The 14,931-nt window shown below is 44.4% G+C and overlaps 1 protein-coding gene across 4 annotated transcripts in view; it reads left to right on the forward strand.

Annotated features, from left to right (window-relative positions):
• LOC147020052 (aldo-keto reductase family 1 member B1-like) overlaps window positions 1-14,931 on the forward strand; it is a 49,456-nt gene that overhangs the window by 1,175 nt on the left and 33,350 nt on the right. For 3 of the 4 annotated variants that reach the window (XM_085895017.1, XM_085895021.1, XM_085895018.1), the window contains exons 2-3: window positions 5,687-5,854; window positions 7,964-8,080. In XM_085895017.1, the coding sequence (XP_085751143.1) occupies window positions 5,687-5,854; window positions 7,964-8,080 (285 nt within the window). The remainder of the gene's footprint in view (window positions 1-5,686; window positions 5,855-7,963; window positions 8,081-14,931) is intronic. The other variant, XM_085895020.1, reaches the window with a different exon arrangement.

A 14,931-nucleotide genomic window follows, 5' to 3' on the forward strand; every position in this document is an offset into this window, starting at 1 on the left:
TCTCGAACTAATACTACTACTATTACCAACATCGACATCACTAAATTCTCTCGAAATACTACTACTACTACTACGAACATCGACATCACTAAATTCTCTCAAACTACTACTGCCACTGCTACTGACGACATCTACTCAACATGGAGTCTGGAACACTGACGGGTTCCTCTTGTGAAGCCAATTTGAATATACCAATTCTCCTAGACGCTGCCAATACGCCATTATACGGTAGCTGTAAGTTAGAAATACGTTCAGTAAGTTCTGTGGTCGTCCGGAAGACGTCAATCAAATTCGTCTGCATACGCCAATGTGCGTTTGAGATACGTTTCACATACGTTCAAAGTACGCTACTCATAGGTTCAAAGCATGCTACTAATAGGTTCAAAGCACGTTACTCGTAGGTTAAAAATTAGGTTTTGGGTATGCTAAACATTACCTCGACGTGTTTCAACTTATGAGTAACTTACAAGTAACGTGTGGCCGACGTGTGTAAACGATCGCGGAGCGTGCCGAGAACTTATGCCAGCGTATGCGGAACTGGTGAGCCATACGTCGAGTACGTCGTAAAATTTTCAGCATGCTTGAAATTTCACGACGTACTAGACGTGCCACGTAATATGCCAGCGTACTTCGTTGTTTTTCATCGTGCTCCTAATGTATACACAACTTACCCATACCGTATTCGACGTGTCCCAGCGTTTTGGACACATTTTTCATTGGTCGGCATACGCTGACTAAATCGTCAAGGTGTGACTGCGATGTTGACACTTCCAATTTTCAGGCTGTTAAGATTTAAATCTGCATGTGGCAGGTTTTTAACAGAGAACGCCACGAGTTCGTCGGCGATACGTGCAGCGCGCTATGACTAAGTTAAACTATCGTTGGGCATTGGTTGTGAACGCCGACAACAGGCTAAGCATTCGTTGGTATAAGTTATCTTTAACACAACGAAACGTTCTGTGCCCGTTACTAATACGTTATGCATACGACCAACACGTTATGAATACGACCAAAACTTAAAAAAAAAACCTCAAAACTTCAGCGTACGCCAACGTTTTACATGCATTTTTATACGTTGCCATTCCTGGCTAAAACGTCAAGGTGTGACTGGGCCTTTACCTTTCACGTAGCTGCAACGGTCATCCGAAACACTGCCGAAACCGAACTATGATTATAGTTCATATAATCCGTAAGAAGTCTCCTTATCTAGTCTATCTTCATAGGGTGGTCTGAGAGTAGGTATGAGTTTATTGCCCTTCTCTGCACATTCTCCAATTTGTCCATGTCTGATGAATACTGTATCTTGGATGCCAAGCTGGGGACCCATGTTCAAGGTGCGGTCTGACCAGGGTCTTAAACAGCAGAGGAAGAGTGTCCTTGTGAAGAACCGTGAAGGTTCTTTTAATAAGACCCAAAAATCCAATTGTCCTGATTCACTGCTGTGGCAACATGCTGATGAAAACACTGCTTGCACAAGATGTCGATTTATTGTCGGAGAGTTTTTCTCATGAGAAATTGAACCCAAGGCTATTGAGAAGATTATATCCTGGTTTATTACTCTTCTTTGGAAACTTTAATTCCCCCATATTTTACGGAAGACTTTTGTGTCGTTTAGTACTCGTATCGATGAACTGTTTGTGTTCTTCTTCGTATTCAACATAAGCGCGATGGATGATCTCATTTACATGCGTCATTTACATCGTCTGGAGGTCATGCTTTCTCATTTACACTCCGAGTCTGAGAGGTTGGTGGTTTGTACCCCATTCGGGTCATACGGATGGTACGTTATGCTTCCTTGCTTAGGCTGGGCATTTATAAGGATACAGCATGGACAAACAACCATAAATTAATAGTAATAATAATGCAGGCATTGATAGGCTGAATGGCCTCCTTCTGCATCAAAGTTCCTTGAAAGGGAACTCGTATTATTATAAGATGCTATGTAAGTAGAATACACTCAATCTGTGTAAAATTAATCACATATTGTTATCTTTCTCTCTTTCCCTCATCCACCAATTCTCCTCACCTTCCCTTAGGTTAAAGCCATCATAAGTTATTCTGTTTCTATGGTGCTTGATCCCTACCTGGTACATGCCCACATATATTTTCACATCCTCAGCAGTTTAATTTTGTTTTTAATACGGGGGTGTTGTTCTAAATATGTCACATGCAGGTCTGGTTTTTGAAATGTGCTGATGAAGCTGTCGGGCCATAGAAAAAGAAAACTATTGTAATGGGAGTAGTTGAAGGGTGGTCACTGGTTAAGAAGCTCTAATAGGTGTGATTACCTAAGGTGGAGGCAACCTGGCGAGCATGCCACTGCTTGCTTTTTGAAATGTGTTGCCGAATGCAGTTCTTGAGGTGATCATGGCGTAGGTCATTCGATGTTTTTGATGTAATTTTGTGTGATGATCTACGAAAAATTATTTTTTTAAATAACATCTTGTGATGGCACCAGCTGCGTTGTATTTTATACCAGATATGTATGTCCTGAAGGCTCCAAAGGTGAATGAGATCATCCATTCTGATGGGATTCCTTACAGTCTTACAATAATGATAGCTTGTCTTTGTGAATGCTTGTTATTATCGAAATGCTACATGCTCACGGCATGTTGAGGCCTTTAGTCATTTGCAAAAAAATTTGGCACATACAATTTTATCCTGTTGAGGACAGCAGAGATAAGTTTGATTTATTTTTATTATTGTGATGATGACCATATTTGGTCAACACAGCATGCCCATTGATGATGTGCCAGGATAGACACAAAGTGCTCCAAGTATATAATTTGGATCTACTTTTGCAATGTTGATATATATATATATATATATATATATATATATATATATATATATATATATATATATATATATATATATGTATTTTAAAGGAATTAGTTCCGTGCACGTGTGAAGCTCTTTCGCATCCAAGAAGAATGAAATTTTCAACTTTGCTTTGTTTATGATCAAACCGTCGGTGTCCACAAGCTTATGAGTCAGCGACTTTAACAACTTTGGCAGGGTGATTTTTGCATGATAAAGATGGGATTTAAAAGAATATTTTTATTGTTATAAAGAAAGCACGAAAAGGAAGTCAGACTTGGAGCGCCGCTGTAAATCAGGCACTTTGCAAATTATACATGGAACGATAAACTACGAAATATAAAAGTATATGGAAGGAATGCAGAGATGATGACAGTGATGACAACATCAACAACAACAACAATAACAACTTCTTATTAAAGATCCTTCATTTTCCAGTTGTTAGGCTCAATCACGATGTATATTGAAATCATCAGATCTTTAATTTCCAAGTGTGGCTGTTTCTCCAGCCTGGGTTGCACATAACGACACTGTACAAAAGGTGTTCCTAAAAATACGAGCTCCTGTTTGTTTCACCCATCCATCAACCTTATCTATCCCCTATCCTATCTTGTATTTTACCTGCCCCTTTTAACACTTAAATTACTCTACGCTATCCTTGAGTAAAATACTATACAACGGCACTATAGTAAACATATACTTCAAGTCCTGCTTCCTCCTCCTTCCATCTGTAAGGAGATGCTCTTTGCTAGTTGTATATAAATTTGAGAATAGATTTGCATTTACATCCACAGGAATTATGAAGTAATATATTATTTATATATATTACTCACAGGTCTCACATCTCACAGGTCTGTAATTTAGATCTGTTCTGGTATCTTGCAAAGCAACTTCATTGTAGTAGTAGTAGTAGTAGTTGTAGTTTTATTCAACTTAACATAAACATTCAAACATAGAGAAAACAAAAAATGGTGGCAAAAGAGTACATTGTAATATAATCAAATTGTGTACTAATTAGCATGCAGATAAAAGCGACATTATAACAAGGGACAGATGAATTCACAAACGGATTTGATCACTGCAAGCCACAAAGACTGAAACATACCCATTACACATATGACATATAAACAATTAAGAAAGAAACTGCACAAGAAAGAGATACAAACACATTGCATGATAAACTAGAAGGGTACTCAGCGGAGTGCATACCTCCGCCCCGTAATGCCTAATCCATACGAACATATCTGGCCCAACATATTTTTGAGATATCGTGTTTTATATCGTTTGAGTCCTCTCTCTCAATGGTGAAGAATCACTTAAAAAATTCTAGAAGTCGGATCCAGATCCGGATCTTCACCAAAATCGAATCAGTTTGGCCTTATCACACACCAAACCTGTCCACAAAATTTCATCTGGATCCATCTGCAACTTTTTGAGATATCATGTACACAAACAAACAAGAAGAAGAAGTCATGCAAAGCACGATACTTGCAAAATCATTAAAACAATTTTGACCTCAAAAATAATTGGCTCGTTGAATTCAGTGACCTGAAATATGTATGCTCTTCAAATTTCAAGTCAATGGGATAAAAATTGAGGATTTTAGAAATACCACCGAAGTTGCTGACCTTTGCCCTCAAAAACAATAGGCTTCTTACTTATGAAGTCTACCATGTGGTGAAGTTTTGTGAAGATCGGTTTAAAATTGACCTGTAGGTGATAGACAGACAGACAGACAAAATAACAAAACTGACTAACCAATATACTTGAAAAATCTTCCATAGACAGACAGACAAAAACACATAACCTCCTTCACCTTCAGTGGCGGAGGTAACTATCATGACCATAAGGCAGGATAAACAATAATAGAAGGATAGATACAGCAAAGGGAGGATTACAGAATAGTTGCAATAGTAAATCACTATATGGAAACAGAGATAGGGTAAACATAATAAAGGGGGAAACTAGGATGAATGGGATTAAAAAAGGGAAAAGGAAAACTTAGCTTGGGAGCCAGGCAATATATGGTGCAATGAAATGGAGAGCTAAATAGTGTGATCTTAGAGACTGAGACCAAAAGGCAGGAACAGGTGTTCTAAAGAAAAAATTACGCGAAACATAAAAAGAGGACAGCAGCTACATTACATATCAAATTAATTAAAATCGGCTGTATGTTAGTAAAAAGATATACATGTAATTACTTTCTACTTTTAAAATCTTAAAGGACGTCAAAAAAAATTGAGGGGAGTACAATGTACATTATTCATTAAGAATGTTAACAACGTATGGTATGGCACTGTTTTTGTACCTTTTGGGTTTTACATGTAATTTGTGAAAGTTGAGATGAATTTCTGAGAGCATATTGTGTCCGATCCTGCCTGAGGATAGGACTCAACACTCGAATTAAAACAAATCAATATAATTGTAGAAACTGTGACTGATTTGACAGTGGTGCATCTCTGAAGTACCTGGAACAATATTTTTATTTGGGAGATGTGTATATTTTTGTGTCCTTGAGGGATGTTTGGTATTCCTGGAGGTATGACTCTTGAATATTTTGGCAGCTTATGGCTAGTGGCCGTGAAAACCAGTGCCTGTGCATCGGTGGATCGATAACTTTTAACACTGTGTATCATGGTTTGTGAAGTCCAACTACACCGCGTTAAGTTGATAAATCATTGAAGACTGATGGAGGCCACAATGTTACTGAACAGATTAAAATAAATGTCAGTCAAATAAACTTTAAGCCTTTGATCTCTCCATTATTTTGTGGTCATAAGTTCAGGGTTTTTTTTTCTTTAAAACAGGCTATCTGTACCACATTCACATCTTGCATTGATTGTTGTTTTACTTTTTGAAATTTCAGTCCAAGCCAAATGAAGTGCAAGCTGCTGTGGAAAAAGCTCTGGCCGTTGGGTACAAGCACATCGATGGAGCATATATGTATCAAAATGAAACCGATGTTGGCAAGGGAATCCGCTCTTGCATTGACAAAGGAATTGTGCGCAGGGAAGAGTTGTTCATCGTCACCAAGGTGCAAATGTTTTGCTCTTGTTCATCACTCTTGCTTGCATGGTGTATTTATAAAATAAATAAATAACCATTTGGTTTCCCTTGCATGTTGTACATTACATTACTGATGATGGTGAATTTTTGAAAAAAAAAAAAAAAAAAACCAACAAAAAACAACTCCCTCTTTTTTTCTTTTTTTTTGGAATAGTAAAAACATGGAAATTAGCTTTTCAAAGTTCATGGTAAGTAATGTGGAGTCAAAAGATTTTCCTCCAATCATGTAGGAATGGTCATGTGCCAGCAAGCCTTTTAGTCATTTTAGATGTAGTTTGTACTGCATGTCACTTTGGGGGGTGGGGGGATATTTCCTGAGGTCAATGGGGGTGGGGGGCAGGGGAGAAGTCATGTTTTTGGCTCTGAAACCTGTGGAAAAAGGGAAAACCTTTTGACTTCCTCAAATGGATATATGTTGCTGATAAATATTTTTATTGGAATGTTAACACCTTTTATTCATGTGAATTTAAGCCTTTGCAAAAGGATCAACTGTTATGTGGAAAAATTGAAAGGGGGAAAAAAAGAAAAAGTGGATTGTAACTGTGGGGAAAACAATAGACATTGTCATGGCCACATGGGTGGATAACTCCGAAGCTGGCGTGTCTACAAAAAGACACTGTCGACAACACTCACCTCGGGCCGGATCTTTGCACCCACAATTGGTTTACCATACCTGTGAGATGAATGAAGCAGACAGGAAACTGTGGTGGCTACTTAATTGGCCAAGCGAACCAACGCCACATGCTACACTCGATGGGCTACCACTACAGTTATGTATTCGGACCCCGGGATTGCTATCCCAGATCAAACCCAAGCTGGATATATTTCCAGACATGATATAAAACTTTCATAATTTTATGACAAGCAATCAAATGAATGGGAAATGACCGGAGAAATGGTGGTTGGGGAATTCAAATGTGGAAAAATGCCAGGACAAGTCAAAGGGGGGCAAAGCAAGGAATATTAAAATATCGACAGCATCTATACATTCCCATTACTTCTGCACGAACAATCCCACCCTCGGATGCCTGAAAACAATTGCTGAGTGCCTGCATACTAGAAATGGATCCAGACACCCAAATAAAGGTCACAGATAGTTTGGGAAGAGAGGAGAAGAGATAGAATGTGAAAGATAAGTGTGGGGTCTACGACGTGCCCTAGCGCACCTTCAACAACTACTGCAGAAGCGAATGGGTCCACTGCTCGGCATTTCTGGCTCGCCTCCCTCCTCCAGCAGCGTATATGGGGAAACTGCGGGTGGTCCATTCTAACTCGATGGCCTGCTTGGCTCCAGAAAATCTCGTTCTGTTGTGTGAGGGAAGCTTGGTATTGTACTTGGTGTGAAGGCCAGCCGGGTCCGTAACTGTGTCGGTAAAAGCCGTGGGAAGTACGGAGAAAGGGGAGAGAAGGGTGATGGAAGCTTCAAAACTTGCCTTTATTCACTTGAGAGCCACGTTCACCGCTTCGCTGAAGCTCTGCACTTGCACTTCTTGTTATGAGGCATGTAATGAATCAAAGTGAGTGATTGGGTACATTTGCTGTGAGATATAGAGGATATAGAAGGTAGAGAGTGTGAAAAGAACAAACTTGTGCTAACTCGCACTCACAGTGCATATTTATCCATTGTATATACAATCCAACTTAATTGCTAAACAGAATACTAAGATATTACTGACTCTAATCCGATGTGCATGTGCTTTTACTCTCTCTCGAGGGGAGCGCAACATCCTCTTCGGGCCCACCACTGTCACAATATGTGTGCAAAAGACCGAGTCAATAGAATTGGAAAAACTGTATGACTGATTTGACAGTGGTGCATCTCTGAGGTACCTGGAACAATATTTATTTGGGAGAAGTGTTTATTCTGGTGTACCTTGAGGGGTGTTTGGTATTCCTCGCCCTCGAGGTATGACTCCTGCATATTTTGGCAGCTTCAGGCTAGTGGCCAGGTAACCAGTGCCAGTACGATCATCGAAATTGTGCTGCAGTGTATTCTGTGCTCGTATTATAAAATATGCTCTGTGACCAGTACTCGAGTTCGATTAAAAAAAAAAAATGTTTGCTGTGACCCCTCCAGCTGTGGAACACATTTCATGAACCTGCTATTGTACAACCTGCCTGCAGGGAAAGTTTAACTTCCCTGGGCCTTCCCTACGTCGATCTTTACCTCATGCACAGCCCTTTGGGTTTTCAGGCAAGACTTGTACTTTTTATTTGAAGGAGTTTGTAAAGAAAAACGTCATAACTGTAGTTTTCCAAAATATCATAGTTAACAGCTCGGTTATGTTTTCACCCCTGTCTATTTGTGTCTGTCTGTGAGCAGGATATCTCAATAAGTTATGGATGGATTGAGATTGGGAGTCAGGTCAGGTTCGATCTGTGACCTGCTTCAGGTACCATGTAAACCTGTACTAACCTGTTCCATGGTCGGGTTGTCGGCGACTAAACCGTCTCCCCCACCAGGTTTTCTGGTGAGGAGGGTGTTTGGATATGGACACCCAGCAGGATTAAAAACAAAACCTGTCAAAGGGCGGAGGAGCTCCTTGTGAGCCAACGGCCATCCATATCTAGTGCCCAACTGTGTCTGCGGACGTCCTCCTGCAGTTGGGTTATTTCTTATTAGGAGGTTGGTGGCAGGATTTGCACTCCGGCCACCGTAAAACCCTTCATTCCGCAAAACGCAAAAAAATCTGAAAACCCACTCCGTGGGAGTACCTCCTGTGCAGCTTCCCTTCGCAGGGCAGCTCACCGGATGACAGGATTGGGGCAAAGCCTTCGGGACCCCCAATCTTTGATAGGAGGGAAACCACGGGGTAACATCCCTGGGTCAGATTGCGGGAGAGTGTGTCGGAGTGGTGCTGAGGTGTCGTCCACCAGACGGCGGTCTCCTTGGGTTAACCTGAGGCGGTCCCTTCGGGTGGGTGCCTGGAATGTCCTATCCCTAAGAGAGGATGATCACCTGTCTCTGTTATCATCTGAGCTCAAGCGTTTGGACATCGGGATTGCAGCTCTCTCTGAGGTTCGGAGACCGGATTGCGGCGATATAATGGTGGGTGGTAACACCTACTATTGGTCTGGTCGCTCTGATGGTTACCATACCCAAGGAGTTGCTGTAGCTGTGTCCAATAAGCTGACCCCAATGATAATTGAGGTAACACCGGTCAACGAGCGTATTATGAGATTAAGGATTCGCCACTCCTTAGGTGTCATTTCCCTGGTCTCTATTTATGCTCCGACTGAGGCGAGTGATCTCACCGTGAAGGACACATTCTACGCCACACTCGAGTCTGTGGTTGATCAGTGCCCCAGACGAGATACACTTCTAGTCTTGGGGGATTTCAATGCATTGACTGGAACTGATAAGGATGGTTATGAGGTGTGTGTTTGTCCCCATGGGTCAGGAACTATGAACCAGAATAGCACTAAGTTCCTTGACTTTGCAAGAAGTCATGGAATTAGGGTGGCTGGTTCATGGTTTCAGCGCCCGCAAGCTCATCGCTGGACTTGGTATTCCAACGCTGGCGGTGTGGCAAAGGAGATTGACCATGTCCTCATTGACGGTCGTTGGAGGATGATCCAGAACTGCAGGGTCTACCGGAGTGCTCAGTTCTTCAATACTGACCACAGGCTTGTTGTAGCAACTCTAAAGCTGCACCTTAAATCCTGGAGAATGGTACCATCCCAGCCTAGGCTGGATGTTGCCAAGCTCAGGGATGAGAGAGTAGCTGAGGAGTTTGCGAACAGGCTGAGTGGACACTTGGGGGGGGGGGTCTGGGTGCTTTGGGGGGTCCTGAAGAGTTGTGGAGCACCTTCAAGACCACCGTCCTTGATGTTGCCGGTGGATGCCTTGGAGTTCACCGCAGGGCAAAGAAGAATTTTGTCTCTCAAGGGACACTGGATACCATTGACCAGAGTCGCAGGGCCAGGCTGAATGGCAGAGCTGAGCTGTTCAGGGAGCTGAGGCGTAAAACTGTACGTGCACTGAGGGTGGACAAGGAGGCCTATGTGCGAGGAATCTGTGAGGGGGTAGAGCACCACCTGTGGACAGGTGATTCTCGTCCCGCTTACAGGGGAATTCGCACAATACGTTCATCCAAGCCCATCCCTCGGAGCACTGCAGTTCGAGCAGAGAGTGGTAGGCTCTTGACAGAGGAGTCTGAAGTGAAGGCCCGCTGGGCCGGTTACTTTGAGCGGTTGTACCAGGCTGATCCCCCAGCTGTCGAGTTGGACATCAAGGGTGTTACAATCCCTGTTGCTGACCCTCGAATCAACTGTGGTCCACCATCGCTTGTGGAAACACGGGCTGCGGTGAACCAGTTGAAACGGGGCAAAGCTCCAGGGATCTGTGGCATCTATGCTGAACTTCTCAAGGCTGGTGGAAATGCTGCACTCGTGTCGTTGCATGCAGTTTTGTGCTCTGCCTGGAACACAGGCATCATCCCAACTGACTGGAAGAGGGGCCTTGTTGTCCCTCTCTGGAAAGGGAAGGGTGATCGCCAAGACTGCAACAACTACCGAGGGGTGACGCTGCTCTCAGTGCCGGGCAAGGTCTTTGCTCGGATAATTCTTGATAGGGTTCGCCACCATCTGCTTGAGCACCAGCGTCCAGAGCAGTCAGGCTTTACACCAAAGAGGTCAACGATTGACCGTGTCCTTGCACTTCGTGTCCTCACCGAACGCAGACGAGAGTTTCGGCAGGGGCTGCTTGCAGCCTATGTTGATATCTGTAAAGCGTTCGATTCAGTGAATCGGGATGTCCTCTGGAGGATTATTGGTCTTAGTGGGGTGCCACCGAAACTGATCGATCTGATGTCTGAACTCCACTCTGGTACTGAGAGTGCTGTGAAGTATGGTGGTACCATCTCTGACTTATTTCCAGTTGTTACTGGAGTTCGTCAGGGATGTGTACTTGCCCGCACACTTTTCAGCACTTGTATGGACTGGATTTTTGGGAGGATGTCGGAGAGATCAAGTTGCGGTGCATCGTTTGGCAATGTCAAGATCTCGGACCTTGATTTTGCAGATGATGCAGTCATCTTTGCGGAGACTTTAGACATCCTCTTGGGGGCCCTCGAGGTGCTGAATGAGGAGTCGGAGCCGTTGGGATTACGGATTTCTTGGGTCAAAACTAAGATCCATGCTTTCGGTGACATCTTGGATGCTGCTGTCCTGTCTGTGTCTGTTTGTGGTGAGGATGTTGAGGTCGTGGATAGATTCACTTACCTTGGCAGTGATATTCATGTCTCCGCAGGTTGTGAGCCGGAGGTCAATAGACGTCTGGGTCGGGCCTGGGGAGTCATGGATTCACTGGATCATGGGGTGTGGCGCTGCCGGTACCTGTGTGGGAGGACGAAAGTCCGAGTCTTCAGGTCCTTGGTACTTCCAGTCTTGCTCTATGGGTGCGAGACTTGGACTTTGACCAAGGATCTGAGACGGAGACTTAATTCCTTTGGTACCAGGTCTCTTCGGAGAATCCTTGGCTATCGCTGGTCGGATTTTGTGTCCAACGAGCGGTTGCTGAGAGAGACTCGGATGAGATTTGTTACCTGCATAGTCCGTGAGCGTCAGCTGCGGCTGTATGGACATGTGGCTCGTTTTCCTGACGCTGATCCTGCTCACCAGATTCTCTCAGCGAGGGAGTCTCATGAGTGGAGGAGGCCAGTGGGCCGACCACATGCCTCATGGTTGCAGCAGGTTGACCATCATCTCAAGGAGATGGGGATGGGCCTGGCATCTGCCTGGGGGATGGCCAGACGGAGGCCCCTGGAGTACCGGCGGAAAGTGGACGCAGCGACGTGCTGTTCTGGCACATGCTCCCAAACCTGACCTGACCTTCCAAAATATCATAGTTAACAGCTCGGTTATGTTTTCACCCCTGTCTATTTGTGTCTGTCTGTGAGCAGGATATCTCAATAAGTTATGGATGGATTGAGATGAAATTTGGTGGACAGGTTGGGTGTGTGCCAAGGACAAATTGATTCGATTTTGGTGAAAATTCAGATCTGAGAATTGTTAAATGATTTTTTTAATTTTTATTTTAATTTTTTTTTTTTTTTAACCATTGAGAGATGGCACCAAAAATGATATATGGCGCGATATTTCAAAAAGTTATGGATGAGTTGGTTCGGTGACAAGAACAAGCCGATTAAACTTTAGTTCAGGTCAAAATCCAGATCCAGCTTTTAAGGCAAAATTGTTTTATAAGGCACACAAAATAAGGCAAAATTGTTTTAAGGCAAAATAAGGATTGCATTCCATTCCTGTAGTAATTTTCTGCAGATTACTGTAGTAGGACCTGTTAACAACTGTTGTATATGAGAGTACTATATAAAATAAAAATCGATGGAGCGTATGTACTACTCTCATATACGAAAGTTCTAACTGTAGCAATTTTGCCTGGGTATCGGTGGGACACAAAACATGAACTAATCAGCCTGGTAGAGGTATGCACTCCACCGAGTGCCCTTCTAGTTATTTTGGAGAAGTGAAACAATTCATATGTCTGAGAATTGCATCAGAGATACTAAGCTGGATATGTGTTTACAAAGGTTGGAAATACTTTCAACATTTATAATATGTAACTAGAAAGCATCCCGAAATGAAAAGCCAATCCATGCCCGCCTTGTACTCAAACTAAACTTGATTAAAACTAAAATAAATAAAAAAATGTAAAAATTTTAAATGGTGTTCTCCATATTGTCATCATAAAGTTAAAAAAAAATTTTTTTTTTTTTAAACACGTACAGTCGTTGAGGCTCATTGAAAAGCTAGTACACTGAACAGATCAGTACGTAACAGACAAAAACAGGAGCAAAACATGCATGCATAGGCTGGACAAGATTAACACAGCAAATACATATGGTGGAAAAGACAGATACAGAAGGAAACTCCAAGGAAGAGGGATTTGGGTGAAGTTAATGAGGGTAGAAAATATCGTGGTTTTGGATTGGGGGTGATCTGAGATGGTGCTGAACAGCTGTCCTGAAGAAATGGAGGGAAGAATTAGATTGAAGAGGATGTGGAAGTTGATTCTACAGGTGGGGGAATAAAGAGGAACAAATGAGTTATGTTATGTAGTGAGCAGTGATCCTGGATTTAGGTAGTTTCAACAGAAGGGGGTTGTTGATTGACCGTGTGAGCCCTGAAAAAACCTGGGGGGTACAAGGCCAGAAAGGAAGCGGTAGAAGACAGAAAGACCACAGACCTGCCGATGATGGTGAGCTGTTGGCACCATCTGTAATGGTGAAATATTTATCAGCACCATCTGTGATGACCTTTTGTCTGCAGACCGGCGGCAGATGTGTCTGACCCCACATCCCGATATACACTTTTATAGTGGTCTCAAAATGGACATCAAGGACAACGTGCGGTAGCTTAAAACCCCGCCCAGATTCTGAAGTACCTGAACCTAAAATATAGGGCCTCTTGGTGCTACGGTTCGACGGTGAAAGGGTAACACGCACACAAAAGCACAAACATTTCAAAATATTCATGACTATTTTTCCATTTGAGCTCCTGGCAAAATCCCTTCAATCTTTTACTTCCTTTAACCATCCCCTACTGCGCTCAACCTCCAACCACATGCTCGATCTCTCATCTAAAAGAAAAGTCCCAATATCTGTCTTCAGAACTGCTATGAATCTCGCCGCACCCTGCCACCAATCTGTATACGACCACTATGACCTTGCAGTGATCCCCAAATACTGACAATCCCAAACCCTTTCCTTCCCACACCACCTCTTGAACCACAGGTTAACATCTACCACTCTCCTACAAAAATCTTCACTGACTCTCACTCTTCGTAGAATCCTTGAAAGAAAAAAATCACTTCACACCCCAAATTCTTCAAATCTTTCCCCAAAAACTTATACCTCCTCTTTGAATATTCTGGACAGACCCTCCCCACATTGTTATTCCCCGCATTCACCACCACCACCAATGTTCCCGGCCCACAACCCGACAAAATATCATCCAACATTCCAACAATATCCACTCTAAAACCACACAAAACTTTTTTTCGTATCATTATAACAAAAAACCATATTCAATACCCTCATACTCAACAAAACATGTTGTTCCTGGTCACCCTCCTCCCCCAAATCCCACCATCGCACATGCATATATCACTGCCCCCATCTGCACTTCCATCACTTCCTGCACCCGCGGCACTCCCATCACGTCCTGCACTCGCGGCACTCCCATCACGTCCTGCACCCGTGGCACTCCCATCACGTCCTGCACCCGCGGAACTCCCATCACGTCCTGCACCCGCGGAACTCCCATCACTTCCTGGACCCGTGGCACTCCCATCATGTCCTGCACCCGCGGCACTCCCATCACTTCCTGGACCCGTGGCACTCCCATCACGTCCTGCACCTGCGGCACTCCCATCACTTCCTGGACCCGTGGCACTCCCATCACGTCCTGCACCCGTGGCACTCCCATCACGTCCTGCCCCCGCGGCACTCCCATCACGTCCTGCCCCCGCGGCACTCCCATCACGTCCTGCACCTGCGGCACTCCCATCACTTCCTGGACCCGTGGCACTCCCATCATGTCCTGCACCCGCGGCACTCCCATCACTTCCTGGACCCGTGGCACTCCCATCACGTCCTGCACCTGCGGCACTCCCATCACTTCCTGGACCCGTGGCACTCCCATCACGTCCTGCACCCGTGGCACTCCCATCACGTCCTGCCCCCGCGGCACTCCCATCACGTCCTGCCCCCGCGGCACTCCCATCACGTCCTGCACCTGCGGCACTCCCATCACTTCCTGGACCCGTGGCACTCCCATCACGTCCTGCACCCGTGGCACTCCCATCACGTCCTGCACCCGCGGCACTCCCATCACGTCCTGCACCCGCGGCACTCCCATCACGTCCTGCACCCGCGGCACTCCCATCACGTCCTGGACCCGCGGCACTCCCATCACGTCCTGGACCCGCGGCACTCCCATCACGTCCTGGACCCGCGGCACTCCCATCACGTCCTGGACCCGCGGCACTCCCATCACGTCCTGGACCCGCGGCACTCCCATCACGTC

Source organism: Eptatretus burgeri, chromosome 9 (genome assembly GCF_056783735.1).
Source record: "Eptatretus burgeri isolate ZD-2024b chromosome 9, Ebu_testis_v1, whole genome shotgun sequence".
In the NCBI taxonomy this organism is placed as follows: Eukaryota; Metazoa; Chordata; class Myxini; order Myxiniformes; family Myxinidae; genus Eptatretus; species Eptatretus burgeri.